General features: G+C 39.0%; 1 protein-coding gene across 2 annotated transcripts in view; it reads right to left on the reverse strand.

Annotated features, from left to right (window-relative positions):
- The window catches only part of RARS2 (arginyl-tRNA synthetase 2, mitochondrial), a gene marked incomplete at both ends in the record, with an annotated part of 55,189 nt that overhangs the window by 15,773 nt on the left and 16,319 nt on the right, over positions 1–23,097 (reverse strand). For both annotated transcript variants that reach the window (XM_080700668.1, XM_080700669.1), the window contains 4 exons: positions 234–392; positions 9,703–9,779; positions 13,161–13,244; positions 16,620–16,675. In XM_080700668.1, coding sequence (XP_080556794.1) covers positions 234–392; positions 9,703–9,779; positions 13,161–13,244; positions 16,620–16,675 — 376 coding nt within the window. The remainder of the gene's footprint in view (positions 1–233; positions 393–9,702; positions 9,780–13,160; positions 13,245–16,619; positions 16,676–23,097) is intronic.

Genomic DNA, 23,097 nt, shown 5'->3' on the forward strand with positions numbered 1-23,097 from the left:
ATAATAAAAGAGAGGAAAGAAAAACCAGATTAAAAAGTATCAGAGTGTCATCTGATATGATGTAGGATTATTTTACAGCTTTAATTCTCAGCCCAAAGAACAATATTTTGGTCTTAATTTTCAACTCAACTAGAAATCTATTCTTAACCATGAGGCTAAGAGTACCAGTGTAATAGTAATAGTACCTGTTAGAGTTGTACATTACAGGAGAGAATAAGAGAATCTGAGGGTACCTGGTAAATTTGAATGTACTCTTGAATGCTCAAGTCCCGAAACCTCTGCCACAGTGAAAGTGCTTGGGCATCACCCAGTTCCAATCGCTGGAAGAACTCTTGTGCCAATTTTGATATATTTTTATCATCTGCGGCTTCTTTGTTTACTTGTACATAAACCTAAAAGTATGATGGTACATTAAGTAAAGTTCATTGCTAGACAATGTTACCACCAGGCAAAGAGAGCAAATAAAATTTCAAGAATTCTCAGTTAAAAGTTACCCATGTGTCCTTATCATAGAAGGTTAACATTTTTTTATTCTCTTTTTGCCACGGCCCCTTAGTGAAACCTATAGATCCCTTCTTAGAGTATTTTTTTTATTATTATTATTATTATTTTTTGTGGTGGTACCGGGGTTCCTGGAAGCCCTTCTACCTCCGGGCTACACTCCCAGACCTATTTTTACAACTTTATTTGGAAACAGGGTCTCCTAAGCCAGCGCGCGTGGCTGGCTTCGAACCTGCGCGATCCTCCTGTCTCTGCCTCCCAAGCGCGGGGATTACAAGCGTGTGCCACCATGCCCGGCCTTTAGAGTGTTTTTAAATGCATAAAATATATAGTACCACAAAGCAAACAATTACATTGCACTTAAACAAGTATTTCTTAAAAATTAATTTGTCATAAAGTTATGGAAGAAAATACTCAATTTCTGATACAGGTTATTGAAAAAAAAATAAAGTGAGACTTTTCTTCCCATCTATGTTCACAGACCCCAAGTGTTAAGAATGCCTGGTGTGGAAATGGTCTCACTAAGTTGCTGAGAGCCTCACTAAGTAGCTGAGGATGGCTTCGAACCTGTGCGATCCTACTGTCTCAGCCTCCCAAGCTCTGGGATTACAAGTGTGCGCCACCACGCCTGGCAGGACAGACTTTTTGGAGACACCTTTTAATCACACTCCAATTTGGAATCTTAAGGACTGCATGAAGCACCCTCACCCAGTGACTGGGGTGGGGTCAATGGCTTATTAAGGGCTCACCTTTAATGGAAGTTTTAATCATTTTCCAATATCTTAAATATAATATTCATAAATGACATTAAATACTAATGCTACAGTTCAATTAGTATTAAAGTTATATATACAACTGTATAGATTTTTTTTTTTTACATGTTGTAATTCACTTCCAGGTTAAAACAGGAGGTACAAATTTACCATCATATTATTATTTATCATTATTACTATTTTTTGGCGGTACTGGGGATGGGACCCTTCTACATACAGGCTACACTCCCAGACCTATTTTATATTTTTATTTGGAAACAGGGTCTCTTAAGCCAGCGCGGCTGGCTTCGAACCTGCGCGATCCTCCTGTCTCTTCCTCCCAAGCGCGGGGATTACAAGCGTGCCCCACCACACCCGGCAACCATCATATTATTTCCAGAAAGCTACTAAAGTAGAATGAAAGGAATAGAAATTAGTAACTGAACTATATTAAAAAAGAGGCTTCTAAACTCTTACAGTAACATCGACATATTATGAAAACAGCATATGGGTAAAAAATTGGTTTCACTGCTAGAGAATATAGTGGTTTATATCTACTAAAAACTACATCCAGCCGGGCGTGGTGGTGCACACTTGTAATCCCAGCATTTGGGAGGCTGAGACCGGAGGATCGCGGTTCTCGGACAGCCTCAGCTACTTAGTAAGGCCCTCTGCAACTCAGTGAGACCCTGTTTCAAAGTAAAGAATAAAAAATTGGGTTCCATCTCCAGACCTGCCCCCCCAAAAAAAAAATTACATCCATCTCAAGGTAAAAATGTTTCACATTTCACAGATTATGTTAATTACTGAAATGGCAGACTTGGGTAAATGAATACTGCTAAATAAAGGTCAGGATTATCTAACTTTTCTCCAAGTCGTATTATATGGAAAGGAGTTAACACAGTAGGCCTGAGATAGTGTCACTATGCATGGCTGGCCATTGGAAAGCGCTGGGGAACTTGGCCTTTGTGAATGTTTCCACTAATCTGTTCACACTGGCTGGCTGTGCCTGAACTGTGTGCAAATATGGTTTATGTGGAATGGCTGCTTTCCTTCTGTGAGTTTGGATTTGGCAAATGCTAGCTAGGCAGATGTATGGCTAGGTGACAAGCCCGCAATAAAAATCCTAGACATGAAATATCTAGTGAGTTTCTCTGACAGGCAACATTTCACATGTGTTATGGTTTTTTTTGTCAGAAGAATTAAGTACATCCCATACTACTCTAGGAGGAGAGGACCCTTGGAAGCTTGAACCCAGTTTCCTCTGGACTTAAGTCTGTGCCTTTTCCCTTTACTGATTTGCTTTGTAACCTTTCCCTTCAGTAAATCCCAGCTGTATGACTACACGCTTAGTCCTCTGAATCCTCTTAGTGAATCACTGTAGCTGGAGGTGGTCTTAGGGAGACCAAACAATAGCATAAGAAACTCATTCCCATGGGGTGCTGTTATTAAGTCCAGAACAATGTATAAACGCCAATTATAAAACAGAAAGAAGACTTTGCTAAGGTGTGGGGAAAAAAGAGATAGTAAACTTCAGACTTTCTGACTTTGAATGTCCTACCCATTGCTTAACAGTTTAGCCTGCAGGAGTAAAGCATACATTAATATCCACAAAATATTTGTGATTTTTGCTCTCTCACAGATGTGCACATACAATTTATAAGCAAGGATACTTGAAATGTCTCTGTGTGTGCATGTCCCTCTAAGCCCCAATAGCCAAACATTTCAAAAAACTGTTACACATTCAAGCTACAGACCCAAATATTTTTGGAAAAAGTCACCAAAATATTTTCTTTCTTAAAACTTAAAATAGAAGCTGAGTGTGATGGTGCACACCTGTAAATCCAGTACGTGGAGGGCTGAGACAGGATGATCACAGGTTTGAGGCCAGCCTTGGCAATTTAGTACAAAGGGCTGGGAGTAGAGCTCAGAGTTAGAGTGCCTCTGAGTTCAATTAAAAAAAAAAAGTAGAAAAAACCCCAACAACCTTACATTTAAAATGGAAGTAATTAAAACAAAAATACTCTAACATTTAAAGAATTTTAGTACTACTCATATTTTAGCACTACTCAGCAATTTATGGTTATAAAGCTAACATTACTGCCGGGCGTGGTGGCGCACGCTTGTAATCCCCGCGCTTGGGAGGCAGAGACAGGAGGATTGCGCAGGTTCGAAGCCAGCTGCGCGCACTGGCTTAAGAGACCCTGTTTCCAAATAAAAATGTAAAAATAGGTCTGGGAGTGTAGCCCAGAGGTAGCAGGGCTTCCAGGAACCCCAGTACCACCAAAAAAAAAATAAATAAATAAAGCTAACATTACTAAATATCAACTATCAAACAGAAATGCTTTAATTAGTACTTAACAATATATCTGTAACTTAACAATATATCTATAAATGGACATTATAAACTATAGCTATCATTTATTAACATTTTAGAAATTTATTTCCTTCATACATATACTTAATACTATGAACTTCTGAAATTATGAGTTTTAATTTACAGTTATCATAAACCTTTTTTTATCCTACAAAAAAAAAAAGCCGTTTCTACCCTATTTTGGAGACAGCTTCTTCTTTCTTGAGCCTAGATTTAGACACCAAGGAAGACAAATAAAATTTTGAACTTGGGTTTGATAATAAGTCAATGTACTTAGTATGGTGTTCTTGAGAATGGAAGCACAATTTTTCTTTTAGTTACAGAATGTAATTGGGGCTGGGAGTGTGGCACAGTGGTAATGTTTCCTAGCATTCACAAGAACTTGGTTTGATCCTCAGTACCATGAAATGAACAAGCAACTCAAAAAAACAACATTTAAATTTCTAATAGGGACTAAACTAAATGTCCTGGACTTCCTTAAGGAATAATAACCTTTCCTTCTCACATGTTACTCATTTCAAATTTAACTAAGATAATTACAGTCAACTCTTGGGATTGTTTGCCTAAATATAAAGAATTAAGAATAAAATATGAGTAGTAGATAATGCCTACTTATTCCTAATCACTTAAATTCGATGCTAAAATAATACTAGCCACATGGGCACAATTTAACTTTTTATAATTTTATTTTTTTTGGTGTATGTGTAGTACCAGGAATTGAAGTCAGGGTTGGGGGGAAATTCTATCTCTGAGCTGTACTCCCAGTTTAAAAATAAAAAATTTTTTGAAACAGCCCTCACTAAATTGCAGAGGTTGGCCCCAAACCTGCAATTCTCCTATCTCAGCCTCCCAAGTACTAAGATTACAGGTGTGTGCCACCAGAATAGAAAGTACACCAGAGACCAGTACTGAATGAAGACAACAAGAGTCCCCTGTGATGGTCCTGGATGCACAGAAGAGGTGAGGGAACTCTGTGACTTAAGAGGTAGGAAACCCCGAACAATGCCTTATACTGACTCTCACCACTCAAAAGTGATGGCTAGGCTCAGGTTTAATTAGATTTAAAATTTAAGAACGACCTTGTATGTAAGTGTTATTAAGGAACACAATTCATACCCATCCTAGCAACCTTGTTGCTTGAGAAAAAAATATGCTAGGGGGTGTAGCTCGGAGGTCGAATGCCTCTGGGTTCCATCCCCAGACCTGCAAAATCAAAACAAAACAACAAAAAACTCTGTGTGTGTGTGTGTGTGTGTGAGAAAGAGAGAGAGAGAGACAGAGAGAGAGACAGAGAGAGAGAGAGAGAGAGAGAGAGAGAGAGAGAGAGAGAGAGAGAGAGAAAGAGAAAATGCGTGTGCGGGGGGCATTCTACCTACACACCCAACGTTATCCAGCTCTATTTTTTTTTTTTTTTAAAAAGGGCCTCACTAAGTTGTGAGGGCCTCAGTAAGTTGCTGAGACTGGTTGTGAACCTGTGATCCTCCTGTCTTAGCCTTCCAAGGACTGGGATTACAAATGTGTGCTATCATTTAGTAAAGAACTTTTGAATGCAACTTGTTAAAATAAGAATTTCTAATTATATATATACTTACATATAATTAGAATCAATTTCCATTTAGTCTTGAATTCTTTTCTTTTCTTTTTTTTTTTTTTTTTTTTTTGGCGATACTGGGGATGAATCCCAGGCCCATTCTACCTCCAAGCTACACTCCCAGCCCTATTTTTTATTCTTTCTTTTTTTTTTTGTGTGTGTGTGTGTGTGGTACTGAGGTGGAACCCAGGGGCTTGTCTACCTCTGGGCTATACTTCCAGACCTATTTTATAATTTATATGAAAACAGGGTCTCATTAAATTACCTCACTAAGTAGCTGAGGCTGGCTTCGAACCTGTGCAATTCTCCTGTATCAGCTTCCCAACCGCTGGGATTACAAGTATGCCTAGTTTTTTTTTTTTTCTTTTTTCTTTTTTGGTGGTACTGGGGTTCCTGGAAGCCCTTCTACGTCCGGAATACACTCCCACGGGCCACACTCCCAGACCTATTTCTTAACTTTAACTTTTTTATGTGGAAATAGGGTCTCTTAAGCCAGCGAGGCTGGCTCCGAACCAGCGCGATCCTCCTGTCTCCGCCTAGTTTTGATTCTTTATTTTAAAACAGGGTCTCACTGAGTTGCAAAGGACCTCACTAAGTAGTAGCTGAGGCTGTCATCGAACCGAGATCCTCCTGTTTCAGCCTCCCAAATGCTGGTCCAATTATTTTCTTAAACTTTTGTTTTAAAAATTGAATGTCAGCCGGTCGTGATGGCACACGCTTGTAATCCCCGCGCTTGGGAGGCAGAGACAGGAGGATCGCACTGGTTCGAAGCCAGCCTCGCTGGTTTAAGAGACCCTGTTTCCAAATAAAAAAATATAAATACAGGTCTGGGAGTGTAACCCAGAGGTAGAAGGGTTTCCAGGAACCCCAGTACCACCCCCCCAAAAAAAATTGAATGCCAGGGTAGGTATGTAGTCTCAGTAATTGGGAGGTTGAGAAGGAATATCACAGGTTTAAGGACCACCTCAGCAACTTAGTGAGGTTGTCAACAACTTATCAAGACCCTGTTTCAAAATAAAAAAATAAAATAGTAGCTCAGAGGTAGAAGGACCCTGGGTTCAATCTCTAGTACCACACCAAAACAAAACAAAAAACCTATGTCAAGAAAAATATTGTATCTTGAGGAACATGTAACATTGAAATTGAGTTCAGGGTTGCAAGGGAGGCAAAATCCAGCAAAAGGAGTGTAGGGAGTGTGAGACAGACTTACTTACTTACTTATTTACTTATTTTTGCAGTAATGGGGATTAAACCCAGAAGCATTCTACCTCTGAACTACATTCCCAGCCATATTTTTTATTCTTTATTTTGAAACAGGGTCTCACTAAGTTGCAAAGGGCCTAAGTAGCTGAGGCTGTCGGAGAACCGGATCCTCCTAAATGCTGGGATTACAAGCATGTGCCATCTGGCTGACCAGGCACTTTTTAATTAATTAGCTCCCTCAGGGGAGGGGCCAGTCAGCAGAGCCATGCTGAGGGAGAAAGTGAGGGTATTTATGTAGCTGGGTCTTGGGGTGGGGGCTAGCAAGGCTGGCAAATGCTGTCCTCTCCCTGCAGCCAACATCTGGAGTCTGCCCCACCTCTGCTTCTGACTTCTGGGGCTCCGGGTCCTCCTGTCCCAGCTGCAGGGTCCCGTGAGGGAAGGGGGAGGGGATCTGACCTATCAGAACAGCTTCTATTTATTTGTATTATCACCCATCAAATTAGTGCTTTGATCTTAACAATTCTTTTTACTTAATATTTTTTTCTTGATTGTTGATATAAGGAATACAGGGTCAAGTCTGTTAATATTACTGATGCATTATTCACAATGTTCTATTTCTTTTCTCCTCTTTTTTTTTCCCCCCCCTTTTGGTACTAAGAATTGAACTTGGGGCTATTCTACCACTAGGCTACACCCCCAGTCCCTTTTTTTTTTTTTTTTTTTGCGGTACTGGGGATGGAATGCAAGAACATTCTACCTCTGAGCTACACCCCCAGCCCTATTTTTTATTCTTTATTTTGAAACAGGGTCTCACTGAGATGCACCCCCAGACCTTTTTATATTTTATTTTGAAACAGGGTCTTCCTAAATTGCCGAGGTTACTCTAAGTTGATGAGTCTAGCCTTGAACCTTTGAGCCTCCTCTCTTGGCTTCCCATATACTGGGATTACAGGTGTGCACCAACATGCCTGGCTAGTTCTCATTTACTGAATGCCCATCACTGCAATTACCTGAAATTCTTTTAGAAATTTCAGGTAAAAAAGAACCCTGGGGAATAAATTTCAAGAAGTATTATTAAAAAGTATAGTAAATGACATCCATATACCCATGGTTCAGATTTAATATGCGTGAACTTTTCACTGGCTCTGGTATTAGCACCTATGCCATTTCTGACCCTGCAGGGCAGGCAAGGGCACCTGTCAAAGAGTGAATAAACCCAGTTGTTTATATGACTTTTAGATTTTCCTTCAGAAACGGAATAACATGTAATAACATTTGTTTAAAGCTTAAAAATAAAAGAACAAAAGAAGAATAACTCGTCATTTACACTGAAAATCACTGATGACAGCAGCTCACAGTGACAGCTGAAATTTTTAAGTGAAAACTGGATCTGTGAAAATTAGCACGAGTCTAATAAGTTGGGGGTGCCACTGCAGGCTCTGCGTGTTCTGTCCTGCAAGGAAAAGAGGAGAGCAGGTAAATGCTCTCAGGTGTTTCTGTGTTCAATTTCTAGCAGCAAGGAGGGTGTGCCTGTCTCACTTATCATCTATCATTTGCAAATCTGCTCCCTTGTCTCTGTTAGGCACAAGAAGACTAACAAAAGCAAGACCACAATTCCTTGACTTTTGAGCTATTCATAGAAGTACCGCCACCCTTGTTCCTTCCGCACATGGATCTATCAATCAACTAACCTCTAACACAGACGACAATCTCTCACAAATTTATGAATCTCAAAGACAGGAAATACACTAAACTGCATAGGAAGAAATATGCTGAGGTTTCTGTGGTGTTTGAGAATAGATTTTACTAAATATTTTAAATATCATAGAAAATATAATAAAAAACAAAGATTATTTGCTGGATTAAATAAAACTTTGGAAGCAGGGAAGAAGAGGAATTCTCTCATAAATTAAGCTACTCTGAATCAAAGACATAAAGTCTTCAAGTAGATATTTGTATTTTCTATGCCATACAATGATATTCCTCTGTGCCTGGATCTCATAGAAGGTTTGCTAAGATTGTGGTAAAAAAATACTCACCATTAGTCAAAGTATAAAATCAGAACTCAGTAAAATTTCTAGACACTAAGATGATGTGCTTTATTTATAAGTAACCACAGAGTAATTAATTTTTAAACTCTTGCCTATCAATAAAACTCTTAATGGGAAAGAAAGAAGAAATATTCTTGTTAGCATAAATTGAAATGTAAACATTTACAGTGTGGAGCTGGGCGTGGTGGCACATGCTTATAATCCCTGTACTTGGGAGGCTGAGACAGCAGGATCACAGGTTTGCAGCCAGCCTCAGTGACTTGTGAGGCGCTCTACAACTTAAAGAGTGCCGGGGTTGTAGCTCAGAGGTAGAATGCCCCTGGGTTTCATCCCCACTATTATACCACACACACCAAAAAAAAAAAAAAAAAAAAAAGCATAGTGTGGGGATAAACTGAAGAGGATATGACAAACCCTTAGAGATCTGTCAGAATTAGAATTTGTGTTTGTTGTTCAACTAAACTATAAAACCGCTGCAAGTAGCAGAAAGAAAAATGATTAAGCACTCTCCATGGCTCTGGATGGAGGAGCAAAGCATTCTTTTGGCAAGAACATCTTTAGTCTGATCCCCTGGTACGTCACCAAAATGGCTGACACTGTATTCGTTTCCTTTTTAAGGCCCAGAAACATCAGAGATAACAGCTGGAAAAGTGAAAGGAAACTCATCCCTGGAGGTTACCTGGATGAGAAGAGAAGAAAGTATCCAAAGGACAAAAAAAAAAAAAAAAAAAAACCCAAAAACAAAAGAATGCAAAGAAGCTCACATTGTGCAAAACCCAGAAAATGAGATGAACGACAGAACACACACATACACCTCATAGAAACACATGCCTTTCCCCACACACCAGAAAAGAGCAAAATAATATATATTCATGTTCTATAAGTCTAAATGAATTATAGTTATTACCATGAGGAAAGCTGGAGTACATCAACTGACAGAAAACAGTAATTTCTCTCTGTTCCATCTGTTATCCTATGTGTTTATTATAAGAAGATTCTTTATCTGGGGAAATAATGTTTCTAATCAACTAAAATAGTAATAAAAGAAACTCTTGGATTTGGAAATGAAAAGAACTCCCCAGTAGTATAAAAGCAACATCTTCAATTAAGCTTTGGTTCTTTAAGGAACATGTTTTTTAAACCTCTGGGATTCAAAAGTGTTATCAAGCTGCACAGTACTTTGAAATAATGTTGAATATTTCCTAATATTGTTTCTTGTTGACTTACTTCAAAGAGATGTTGTAAAGGATTAGACTGGAGTTTTTCTTCATAGCCAAACAATTGGAAGCCAGTTCCCAGAAGACCTATCATGATAATCCATAAATTAAAAGTTATAAAATAAAAGTTATAAAATGGAATAGTCAAGAACAGTCATGGCAAGAAACCAGTCTACTTCTATAAAAAGATCAACAACTCAATTATTAAAAAATACATTTTTACTTTTGTTATCTTATAAATTGGCACAAGTCAAATTCTATATATCAAATCACATTCTCAGCCTGGTGTGTTGGTGCACAGCTTTAATCCCAGTGCTTGGGAGGCTGAGGCAGGAGGATAGCAGGTTTGAGGACAGCCATGGCAATGCAGAAAGACCTAGTGAGACCCTGTTTAAAAAAAATAATATGGCTGGAGATATAGCTCATAGGAGGCAGCATAACTCTGGGTCCAACCCCCACTACCAAAAAGAAGAAAAAATTACACACTCAATACTATATATTGAATAGATCACTGAGATTAAGTTCATAGGAACCAAGATTTTGAGCTCATCAAAGGTAGGGTCTAGGACCATTTAATTTTTGTACTAACAGTGCTCAACACCTCCCTAGCAAATAATAAGAAAACATTTATTGAGCAGATACTCTGTGAGGTGCTAGACACTCAAAATTTGTGAAAACAAACCAATGGGAAGTGACTTTAAACTTCCCTTTTGAACTTGTGGGTGTAAAATCAAACACAAAAGTAGAAATATGCTTGGTGATATGAGTTTTTTGTATGTGGCACTGGAGATTGAACCCAGTGGCACTCTACCACTGGCTACACCCCCAGCCTTGTTAATTTTTCAAATTTTGGACAAGGTTAAAGTTGCCTGGTTGGCCCTCAACTTGCAATCTTCCTATCTTAGCATCTCATAATATTAGTTCTTATACAATTAACTAAGGAAAACAAGCAGTCAAAGAAGATAAAATTCAAAGTACCCTGATTATTTCTCTCCATCAAAGTAGCTAAGTAACAACATTCTTCTGTTTAAACATGTATATTTTTTCAGTTTCTGATGGTAATTTTAGAGTTCAAGAATAGTGTCAACTTGAACCTTTTTAAAAACAAGTACTAAGTGAGATTTGCAAACTAAGTATGGAAATCCCCAGTATGGACAGTGAATATTTATATTCTTAAGAGATTTTTGCTAAAATATGATCATAATTTCAGTTTCAAAGGATATATTCAGTCAAGAAAAATGGTTGTTTTGAAAACCAATCTGTTCCTATAATTATATCAATTATCAAGCTTCATGTCTAGAGGGCCTTGCAGATGTAGATCTTACTCTATAAGGCTCAGCAAAAAGTAGAATGCTACTGAGCATGGGGATATAAAGTACTCTGGAATTTAGATAGGAATGAGAAGAATAATTGAACTATTCACTTGCAAGCAAGAACAGATACGATTATGATTCAGGGTCTTAGAAGTGGGATTTGCAAAGATGCCTCGTGTATTCTAAAAAAATAGAAACAAGAAAAGTAAAGGCCATTCCATTTAACATTCAATCTAATGCACGTTCAATAACTAGCTCTGTGTTTAGAAGCCAGCTGCCAACTTTCGAATGGGGATAGCTGAAACAGCAAAATTATAATTCTTCAACAATGATGGTTATAATGGAAATGTTGACAGATCATTAGCCATAGCAGTCCTTCAGAGAAAACCCACTAAAATCGAATTCTGCAGCTAAAATTTAATGAATACCATAATCACATATTTGTTAATGCCTGTGAAATGCCTAAATCAGTCAAACTAATATAAAGCAAGTGCCATCTATTAAGTCTGACTGTTGAGTCTAGAGCCTAAACCTTTTACCACCAGATGTTGTGAACTGTAGGTAGATTTTCAAAATGAAGGGTTTGTTTTCTGATTCCTCTACAGTTAGGATACTGTAGGAAGGATACTGTTTTTTTTTTTTTTTTTTGGTGGTACTGGGGTTCCTGGAAGCCCTTCTACCTCCGGGCTACACTCCCAGACCTATTTTATATTTTTTGAAACAGGGTCTCTTAAGCCAGCGCGGCTGGCTTCGAACCTGTGCGATCCTCCTGTCTCTGCCTCCCAAGCGCGGGGATTACAAGTGTGTGCCACCACGCCCGGCTAAGGATACTGTTAATAGATCCAAATTCTAACATTTTTAGGGACTGAAAAATATTTAATAAACAAAATATTTTTATTAAAGTAAAATATTCTTATTTTAAAATAATATTTTTATTAATGCAAAATATTCACAAGAGAAGGTCATGATAAATCTCCTATGAGAGTATTTCTTCAAATGAACTCTCTTTTGGAAACTATAATTTCATTGCAGTGGATGGGGAATAAAAAAGTATCAGTGAACTCTGGAACTAGCAATGCACATTGCATACTTTTACAGGAGCTTTAAAATACTACCTAACTTCTCTTTTGGATTAGTATCATAAAACGCTTCTTAGGACAGATTCATTTATCAGTCTGAGTGCCTCTTATGTGCCAAGTGCTGTGGACACAAAAAGAATGAAGACACAGTCCACACCTTCAAGGAACATATCCTCTAGCAGGGGAGAGAAGCACACAACAAGATTACAGTAAGCCAAAAGCCTACGTGAGTGGTGCTGGGTGATAGGGGAAGACAGGCTGGGGTGTTGGCCTGCCACAGAATGTTTTATAGGCCCAACCTTAGGGCAGGATCTCAAAAATGTAGCCGTTTGCATTTAACATGCTACCAGTCCTTCAAGACCATAACAACTTTACCTATCTTGCGCTCCCACACCTGGATAGCTGGTTTATATGAACTAGAAAGAGTCAGAGATAATCTGTGGCATTCAACTATTTGGGTCTCATTCTTCCTTTCTTTTCATTTTTACCCCCATCCACTGCTACCTTTCAGTTTATGGGGAAGCAAAAATATCATAATTTGTTTCCCTCTGGATTATTTGGCCATGGTATGATAAAAGAGCCCATGTAGGCTGGACCTCACTAGATTTAAAAATGGCAGAGCTGGGGTTTAGGAGAGTATCTATAGCTAGATGCATTACTTTGTATAATCATGTCTACATTTAACCAACAAATGAAAGCTTCTTTATTAAAACCATTTATATATAATAGTTAACTATATATAACATTTCTATAAATGCTTTTATATAAATATATATCAGATCTTGCTCTAAATGTATAAAGTTTCCTTCTCAAAATTTACTTGTGTGGTGAGAATTACTCTTATAAGATTATAGGCTGAGGATATAGCTCAGTAGTAGAGGATGTGCTATCCAAGGCCCTGGATTCAATCTCACCACCACAAAACAAAACAAAACAAAACAAAACAAAACCAGTTGGATCACACTATTTCATTGATATGATTTTTTACCTATACTCTGTTCAAAATGATCAAGTAACATGGTATTTTAAAAAGTTAGCGTTACAATAAGATAAAAAAAATTCTAAAACACACTCACCAAACTGCATGCCCCAGTCTCCAAGGTAATTTATTCTTGTAACTTGATGTCCTAAAGCTTTTTTGAGATTTGCTATAAAATTGCCTGGTGACAGTAAAATATAGTTTCTTATTTTTGTTATCTATTTTGGCTTATGAACCATGTGCTTTTTTCTTTTATAATACAGGAAATTCTTTTCACAAAATTCACTAATTTGATTTTTTTTTTTTACTAAAGCATTCACATTATTATGTTTTCATCTATGTTATAGAAAGGGAATACGGAATTACTTTTGAAGAAATTATTCCAAAGAATAATTCATGAGAACACAACTTTCATATAGGAGCAGAGAACACATTAGAATAATTGCTGTTCTAGTCAATTCCAAAGACAGAAAATAACAGAATCTTAGTAATTAACAAGAAATATACAATTTGACTATGCCCTAAGAACTGAGCCATACTGTTCTGCTCGCCCAAGAAGCTCACTTCATCGCTGGGTCACTGAAGTCCGTCCTCTGCATGCCTGCTCCTTAGAGGCACGCACCAGCACAAGGCTTTCACCTCCGTGTACAGCTGATGTGGGTTTGAGATTCAGCATCCACTCCACTCTTCCTCCTAATGCACCTCATATACTGTAGAGGCTGGGAGCCTAAAAAATCTATTTCCCAGAGGCTCTTGTGGTTAGGACTCCAGAAGTCCTTGAGGTTTTGGCAATCAAATACGCTTTGTGAGATCTGGAAGGGGAGCTACTTGTATTTTTTTCTCACAAGCACAGATGTGGTTTTTGTGTTTTTCATTTGTGGCACCACTAACAGAGGTCCTCGATCTTGCTATGACCTCCAAAGTGGAGACAGGCCAGGAGACTATTTCTCTTGCTCGTATGGGTTCTAGGAGAGATCTCCACAAGCCGTGGCACTTCTCAGCTTATGCCGGTGGCAGTATGGCTCTAGAGCAGTACGAGTGGTGACAGAAGAGGCAGGAGCCCCCGTGATAACCGAGTTCTCTAGTCCAGTCAGGTGGCATTCATGTCAGCGTCATCCAAAGCTGCTTTTGACCCTCCCCGACAACTCTGTACACCATTCAGTATCCTGTAAGTCTCTTCCTATTCTGAGAATGGACTATTTTCTGCAAAATAAACCCTCACTGCTAATGCCCCCAGCTTAAAGTACTACAGCTGTCTTCTTTACCAGCTTCTCTACTGCTAGACCTTCCAAGTCTACACAGTCCCAGGAAGAGTAACTGCTTCCTTCGGCTGCCACTCAGACTCCGCCTACTTCCCTTAGCCGCTTCATGGACCCAGTTCAGTGTCTTAGCCTTGGCTTTTGAAATTAGACTGATTGTAAATCCTGGCTACAATACTTATTAGCCATGGGCTCATGGGAAAGTTATTTTTGGTATTTGAAGTTCTTCATCCGTAAACCAGGTTAACAGCACTTACCAAACAGAGCTGCTGTGACAGTATATGAGGGAACACATGAACACTTGGAATGATAAGGAAATTCTCAATAAATATTATCCCTTCCTAGTCCAAATATTTTCCTTAACAACTGTCAAAACAACTTTACTGTGCCCTACCCTCATTTACTCACTAAAGTACTTTTGTACTTTACACTTACGTGTGTAGATTTCTTTCCTTTCCCTCCCTCCCTCCCTCCCTCCCTCCCTCCCTCCCTCCCTCCCTTCCTTCCTTCTCTCTCCCTCTCTCTCTCTTCCCTCCCCTCCCCTTTTTGTGATGCTGGGGATTGAACCAAGGACATTCCACTTCCAAGATAGATACATCCTCAGCCCTATTTTATTTTTTATTTAGAAACAAGGTCTTTAGTTGCTAAGAGCCTTGCTAAGTTGCTGAGGCTGACCTCAAACCTGGGATCCTCCTGTCTCAGCCTCCCAAATACTGGGATTACAGGTGTGTGCCACCAAATCTGGCTTATATAGTTTTTTTTTTCCCCCCCAGTACTGGGGATTGAGCCCAGGGGCATTCTACCACTGAGCTACATTCTTTATTTGAAAGAGTTTCACTAAACTGCAGAGGGCCTCACTAAGTAGCTAAGGCTGGCCACAATCCCGAGATCTTCCTGTCTCAGCCTCCTCAGTGGTATTACAAGTGTGCGTCACCATGCCCAGTTCTCATATAGCTTATCTTATACAGTATATTTATTTATTTATTTATTTTTCTTTTTTCTTTTTTTCCCCTCTACTGGTGATGAAATCCAGGGGCATTGTACCTCAGAGCTACACTCTCAGCCCTATTTTTTAGTCTTTTTATTTTTCTGAAACAAGGTCTCACTGAGTTGCGAGGGACCTCACTAAGCACTAAGTAGCTGAGGCTGTCCATGAACCCTCTGGTCTCAGCCTTCCGAATGCTGGGATTACAAGTGTGCACTACCATGCCCGGCTTATATAGTATATTTCTTATACTCTTTTTCATCAAGTTTTGTCATTTCCTCTCTTAAAATGTTGCTCAAAAACTCTAATAATGAGACGGGCGTGGTGGTGCACGCTTGTAATCCCAGTGCTTGGGAGGCTGAGACAGGAGGATCACACAGGTTCTAAGCCAGCCTCAGCTACTAAATGAGGCTCTCAACAACTTAGTAAGACCCTGTTTCCAAATAAAGTATAAAACAGGTCTGGGAATGTAGCCCGGAGGTAGAAAAGCTCCCGGGTTCCACCCCAAGTTCCACAAAAAACCCTAAAACTACAACATATGACCCCACTTTAGTCATAATCCATGTCGTAAGTACTAATTCCCCAGTTCTTAAAAGTGGTCAAGTATGAGTAAAATGCCTTTTTCTTGACCTTGCAGGAGACAAATTTCTACATTGGAAGACAAATTAGATGAGATAAATTCCTAAATCCCCTCTAATTCCAATATTCTACATTTCTAATTTGAGTTTTAAATTTGCTAAAAAATGTAATGTTTTAAATAAATGAAATCACAAGTACTATGGTAACGTTGTTTATTAGAATGGTCTTGTTTAATTGTCTTGAACATTCCAGTTAGTGCTCACTCTTCTGAGATTGTTTCTTTTTTTTATTTTTCAGAGACAAAGAGGTTTATTTAGGAAAATGAGAATACATGTTCAAGAGAGAATGAAGGCCAATTTGCGAGAGTGAAAACCCAGTTCCTTTTTAAAAATGAAATATATGAACAATTTGGAGGGTTACTATTATTCCCACATAATTACTTTTGTTTTTGCATCTTTGTGTTCTTTTCCAAATGCATGCATATTTTTAGAAATCATAAGACATGTAACAGTTAAAAGTGATTCCTGAGCTAATCTTTTGGCTTTGAAATTAATTTCATTTTTAATCTACAAACCACATTTTCCCATTTCATATAATACTTAAGTAGCATTTAAGTTCATATAGATTTAAACTTTTAGTCCTTTTTCTATTTAAACATTAAGCTATTATATTGTAGAATCATATATTTTCCCACAGGTATGTTTAATAGTTTTCTGTGACAGTAAACACTTACCTATGATGGTGGAACGCAGATGTCCAACATGAAATTTTTTGGCAATATTAGGTGAACTGCAAATTAATTGCAAAAGTTATATTAGTAGTACTGCTATTTTTTGCTGTACTAGGGATTGGACCCAGGGGCATTTTACCTCCCTGCTACATTCTCAGCTCTATTTTTTATTCTTTATTTTGAAACAGGGTCTTACTAAGCTGTGGAGTTTTACACTAAGCAGCTGAAGCTGGCCCCAAACCTGCCATCCTTCTGTCTCAGCCTCCCAAGTACTGGGATTACAAGCATATGACACCACACCCAGCTCACAAAAGTTACTTTTTTTATTATAAAAACAAGAATTCTAAGAAAGAACTAGGTCATGCATTCATAAACTGATTTAATTAAGAATATGGCCTTTGGCATAATGCCCCTGGATTCAATTCCTCATACCAAATATAAAAAAGAATATAATTTAAAAACCTGATCCTACAGATAAATGCATGCAATTATGGAATTATAAAACTACACAGATATTCATTCAAGTATTATTTAGAAAGTAAATATCCTAGCCAGGTACAGTGGCACATGCCTGTAATCCCAGTACTTGAAAAAAAAGGATTACATTTTTTAGGACAGCCTTAGCAAGTAGTGAGAATAAAAATAAAATAAGGGTGGGGGTATAGATTGGAAATAGAATCCCTTTAGGTTTATTCCCCAGTATAACACACACACACACACACACGCACACACAAAAGAAAGAAAGAAAAAGAAAGAAAGAAAAAAAGTAAGTATCCTACCGCTTCTAACCAAAAGAGAAAAACAGCCAGGTGCAGTGGCACATACCTAATCCTAGTACTTGGGAGGCTGAGAGAGTAGGATTACAGGTTCAAACATAGCCTAAACAACTTAGTGAAAACCTTAGTAACACAGCGAGACCCTGTTTCAAAATAAAAAGGGTTGGGAGTATAGCTTGAAAGGAGAATGACCCTGGGTTTAGCCCCCAGTACCAAAATAAAAAATAAAAAAATAAAAAAGAGAGACAGAAACAAAAGTTGAATTTACTCTTTTGCCTTTAAACAATAAGAAAACTGAAATAATATATGAAACACTGGTTTTATGAAACTGGAAAACAGGCAGTAAAGTAAACTGAAATCTCTGAAAGCAAAGAAGATGAGTCCTTGGACTGTACCATATTGCTACCTTCCTAGTAAATTTGTGGTGCACAGCAAGAACAGAAAAACATACAGCACAAAATGTTAATGTTGGAAAAAAAGTGTCTAATCAGTAATTAAGTTTTTTAAGAAAAAAGTTTAAGAAACTAGAGAAAGTCAAACTAACTAAATGCAAAGTAAGCAGGAAAGAAGGAAATACTATAGATGAAAGCAAAAATCAATAAAGGGAAAAAATTAGAGAAAAATAATTATACATTGTAATGGTGTTGGTGGTAGTTACACAATCTGTACACTTCTGCCTAAACTCATCAAATTATGTGTTTAAATATGGCAAACTGTATGGTATTTTAGGTATTTATAATGTTTCAAAAAATGCCAACTTTCACCTATCTTTGGAATTTTCCTCTAGCATTCGAAAAATTGAATTCATCTAGGTCTTTGATCTATGACAAAATGTCCCCTGAAATCATCAATTTGCCATTCTTGGGCACCATATTCCTATTGATAAGAGAAAACAACAGAAAGGATAAATTCAAGCCCTCTGACAACCAAAACATCTACTATGAATCACAATTTGTACACCTTACTTTCATTAAATTGTTTCATGTAATTTCCTCAATTTTTTAAGGAATGGCAGATACTACTCTTACTTTCCAGATAAGAAAGAAGAACCGAGATATAAACTGCTCATTCAAGATCACTAAATCTTACTAATAGTCAAAACTGCTACTCTGACCTCTAGGGTTCCCATTTGACCTGAGGCCCCCAATTGGTTTTGTGAGAATAGTTCACACTTGGGAACAACAGGCAAGGGAGGGAAGTTGAGGAAAGAGGAGAAAAGACCACACCTACTGTGTGCTCTTGCCATCTGCTCTGTATTGAATAGGAAAGGCTGACTCAGCAGAGAGACAAGAGGTAACAGCCGTTGAGTTTCAAGTCTTAATGCTAAGTGCATGAGGGACAGCCATCTGCCCAGGTACTTTATCAAACTGCTCTTAGATCTGACAAAAATACACGACAACCTATACTCTCTGTCAGGGAGACAGTGAAAGGATACAGGCCTCAGAATCACAGTTCTATGAAGCTGGACAATTTACTAAGGTAGTATTACTATTATCATCATCATATTAATAGAGCAGAAGTTTCTTAAAGACAGTGATTCTATATTGCTTTTCTAAGGGAAAACTGCCTGGTCTATTTGAGATACTGTGTGTTTTAAAAATTATTTTATCCCATCTCTTTTCGTTTTCAAAAGAAATTCAAGAAAAATGTTTCAATCTATTTTGACCCTGTCCCCAACCTACTACCTTTACTTTGAAATCACAATGGTGAGCAGCACAGCATCTGGAAAACTCCTAAGGGAGAGAGGAGCCCTGTACCCCCACCCATTCCAGAGGAAAACCATCATAGAGAAAGACACTGCTGGGAGCCAGGCTCTGCCTTCCCCAGCACTCAGATACTAACGGGATTCTCCAGCCTTTCTTAACTGCTTTAGAAAAAAAAAAAGAAGAAGAAGAGGAGCAAATCCACAAATTCAAATTAGGTTATTTTTGAACAATTCTTAACAAGTATTAAAAAAAAAAAGGAGCAGTTTACTGGAAACAAATTTAGAAGAAAAGCCAGAGAATCAATGAGGAAAAAGACTGAAGTCTTGATATTTGAGAACTCAGCTGGAGAAGAGGGATGGTAACAGTAAAATAAAATGCAGACAATGTTAAAAGCAAGTACTGGTGGCCAATTTTCTTTCTTTCTTTTCTTTTTTTTTTTTTTTTTTTGTGGTACTGGGGTTCCTGGAAGCCCTTCTACCTCCGGGCTGCACTCCCAGACCTATTTTTACATTTTTAAAATTTTGGAAACAGGGTCTCCTAAGTCAGCACGCGCGGCTGGCTTCAAACCTGCGTGATCCTCCTGTCTCTGCCTCCCAAGCGCGGGGATTACAAGCGTGCGCCACCACGCCTGGCTGGTGGCCAATTTTCAAGTTCTGAGAAACTTGAAAAGCTATTGTTTCAAGGATGAAAGCATGGTAACAGATATTACACAGCCGCCCTACTAGTATTCCTTCACCTGCTGGTTAGTACAGAAGAATTTATTTCTTTTAGGTAGTACTGGGGACTGAATCCAGGGACATTTTACCTCTGAGCTACACCCCTGGCCTTATTTTTTTATTTTGAAGCAGGGCCTCACTAAGCTGCTGAGGCTGGTCACAAACCTGGGATTCTCCTGTTTCAGTCTTCCAAGACCTGGGATTATAGGTGTGTAACACTGTGCCTGGCTTAGAAAGGAGTTTAATAGTAACTTGGTACTGAAGTGCTTTCCCAGGGAAGAAAACTACTTATCATCAGCTTAAAGACATGAGTGAAAGTAACTGAAGATGGCCTCCAACTGCTTGCCACTCTCACCATTAAGAGATGTAGCTGACTTTCCTCCCCTTGAACTTGGGAAGTGATCTTGTGAGGTAGCATAGGAAAAAATAAAAATAGGTTAAAATAAAAAAAAAAAAAGAAAAAAAAACCACAGTTTTAAAATCCAGAAACTTCATAACCCTTATATTCACCCTACAAGGTCTGATTCTAAGAAAGTCCAGACCTCCTCCCCTGCTGTGTGCCCCTTCCCACCCCCTCTTGGGGGTCTCCTATAAAAGAAATGTGAGACCCCAAAGGCGCTCTCTCTCTCTCTCTCTCTCTCTCTCTCTCTCTCTCTCTCTCTCTCTCTCTCTCTCACTCTCTCTCTCTCTCTCTCCTCTCTCTCTCTCTTAAGGTGGCCTTTCTCCTCCCTGGAATGTGTGTCCTCCGCTTTCCTAAATAAATCTGTCTTTATCTTTGGTGCTTGCTGAAATGCTTTTCTGCCAAGGAAGTCAAGGCCCTGCTGATACTGAGTTCCTGAGGTGAGGACTGAACCTGGCCCCCCTGACAGGAGGACTGACAGAAGTGATGCTGGGCCTGTCCCAAGACTAGAAGCTTTCACTGTGCTCTGCACACCTCTGTAAAGAGGTCTGGCTGCTCTGATGGGAGACAATGTGGATAGAGGGAGATGCTTGGCCAGACAAGTCAACGAGCCACATCGGGTTTCTAGTCCCAGTAAGGTCTCCAGATGGCTAGTTACAATAAGTGACCCCAGGCAAGTAGAAGAATCCATTAAACCCACTTTCCCCCATGTCCTGGTTTATGGTTGAAGTGCACTGAAATGGTTATAGGCTTTTGTTTTTCCTTTGGTACTAGGGGTTGAACCCATTGTCTTTCAACCCCCAGCCCTATTTCATTTTTTTTATTGAAACCAGGTCTTAATAGGTTGCTGAGTCTTGCTAAGTTGCCGAGACTACTGAGACTGCCCTCAAACCTATCTTGTCCTCCTGTCTTAGCCTCTCAAGTATTGGGATTACAGGTTACAGATATATAACACCATGTCCAGCTGAAATGGCTGTAGTTTAAAGGCGCTAGTCACTACCTGTCAAACTTCTTAGAAAGAAAATATTTATTTACTTATTTATTTTTTGTGGGTCTGGGGATGGAACCCAGGAGCATTTGACCTCCGAGCTACACCCCCTGCCCTATTTTTTATTCTTTATTTTGAAAGAGGGTCTCCCTAAGTTGCGGAGGGCCTCACTAAGTAGCTGAGGCTGTCCGTGAACCTCGATCTTCCTGTCTCAGCCTCTCGAAGGCTGGGATTACAAGTGTAAACCATGCTTTTGGGCTATAGAGAGAGCCTCTGCTTCAACTACTCAATTCAACTCAGGTATACTGGGCCTTGTATACAACTTCCATTGTAAAGTGAAAGTAGCCACCACAGTAGATAAGATGTAAAGGAATATGCATGGCTTTGTTCTAACAAACCGCTATTTACCTTGGGGGTGCCATGCCTGTAATCTCAGTACTTGGGAGGCTGAGACCGGAGGACTCAGGTTAGAGAACAGCCTCAGCAAGTAGTGAGACTCACCAATCTAGCAAGACTCTGTTTAAAAAAAGAAAATAGGGCCGGGCGTGGTGGCGCATGCTTGTAATTCCCGCGCTTGGGAGGCAGAGACAGGAGGATCACGCAGGTTCGAGGCCAGCCACATGCGCTGGCTTAGGAGACCCTGTTTCCAAATAAAAATGTAAAAATAGGTCTGGGCATGCAGCCCGGAGGTAGAAGGGCTTCCAGGAACCCCAGTACCACCAAAAAAAAAAAAAAAAAGTAAGAAAGAAAAAGAAAAAAAGAAAATAGGGCTGGACGTATAGCTTGGAGGTAGAATGTACCTGGGTTTAATCCCCAGTACCACACACACATACACACACCAAAACTATTTACAAAAACAGGTGACAGGCTGGATTTTGCCCACAGGCTGAAGTTTGCCAGTCTCCTTTTAACCTACCTCTGAGCTACATCCCAGCCCTCCCTGTTTTTTATTTTGAAACAGGGTCTTGCTAAATTGCTGAGGCTGGCCTTGAATCTGTGATCCTCCTATCTCAGCTTCCCAATTACTGCAATTAGGGTATGCACAAACATACCCAGCCTTCTTTTTTAAAAAGAAATGACTGAAAGGATTGGGCACTTTGTTAGGAGGGCCTAAGTTCTTCTCTGGTGTGAGGATGGCTGCATGAAATCCCTCTCTTGTTAGTCATGCAACACCTGTTTAAACTCAAATTTACATATCATGATCGTGCTGTACTAAGAGTAAGATTCATACACCTCTGTCTGGTCCATAGGAATGATAGTTTACTCAGCAAGTAGTCCTTATCAGAAATAGATGGCAGAGTCTTACAGGACTTGCCCTTTCAAGTGGTAGTGAGTAGTAGAATACAATGTGAAATATAAAAAGCCCACTCTGCCCGGTGTGGTGGTGCACGCTTGTAATCCCCGAGCTTGGGAGGCGGAGACAATGGATCACACAGGATCGCCAGCCGTGCTGGCTCAAGAGACCCTGTTTCCAAATTTAAAAAAAGTATAAAATTAGTCTGGGAGTGTAGCCCGGAGGTAGAAGGGTTTCCAGAAACCCCAGCACCACCAAAACAAAACAAAACTAAACTGAAAAAAATCCCACTCTTTCTCTATCTAGTTTTCTCTATCTAGTTTAGCTATAATCATAGCTAAATTTAAGTTATTATCATAAATGTGAAAATTAAATATTTTCTATCAAAGGATTAGCTTGACTTCAGTTCCATTTTATAACCTTGTACTTATTTTTTAAATTTTATTTTATTTATTTATTTACTTATTTACTTATTTATTTACTTATTTACTTACTGGGGGTGGAACCCAAGGGCCTTTTCTACCTCCGGGCTATATTCCCAGGCCTTTTTTTTAATACTTTATTAGGAAACAGGGTCTCACTAAGTTGCTGAGAGCCTTAC

Source organism: Muscardinus avellanarius, assembly GCF_963383645.1.
Source record: "Muscardinus avellanarius genome assembly, chromosome: 8".
In the NCBI taxonomy this organism is placed as follows: domain Eukaryota; kingdom Metazoa; phylum Chordata; class Mammalia; order Rodentia; family Gliridae; genus Muscardinus; species Muscardinus avellanarius.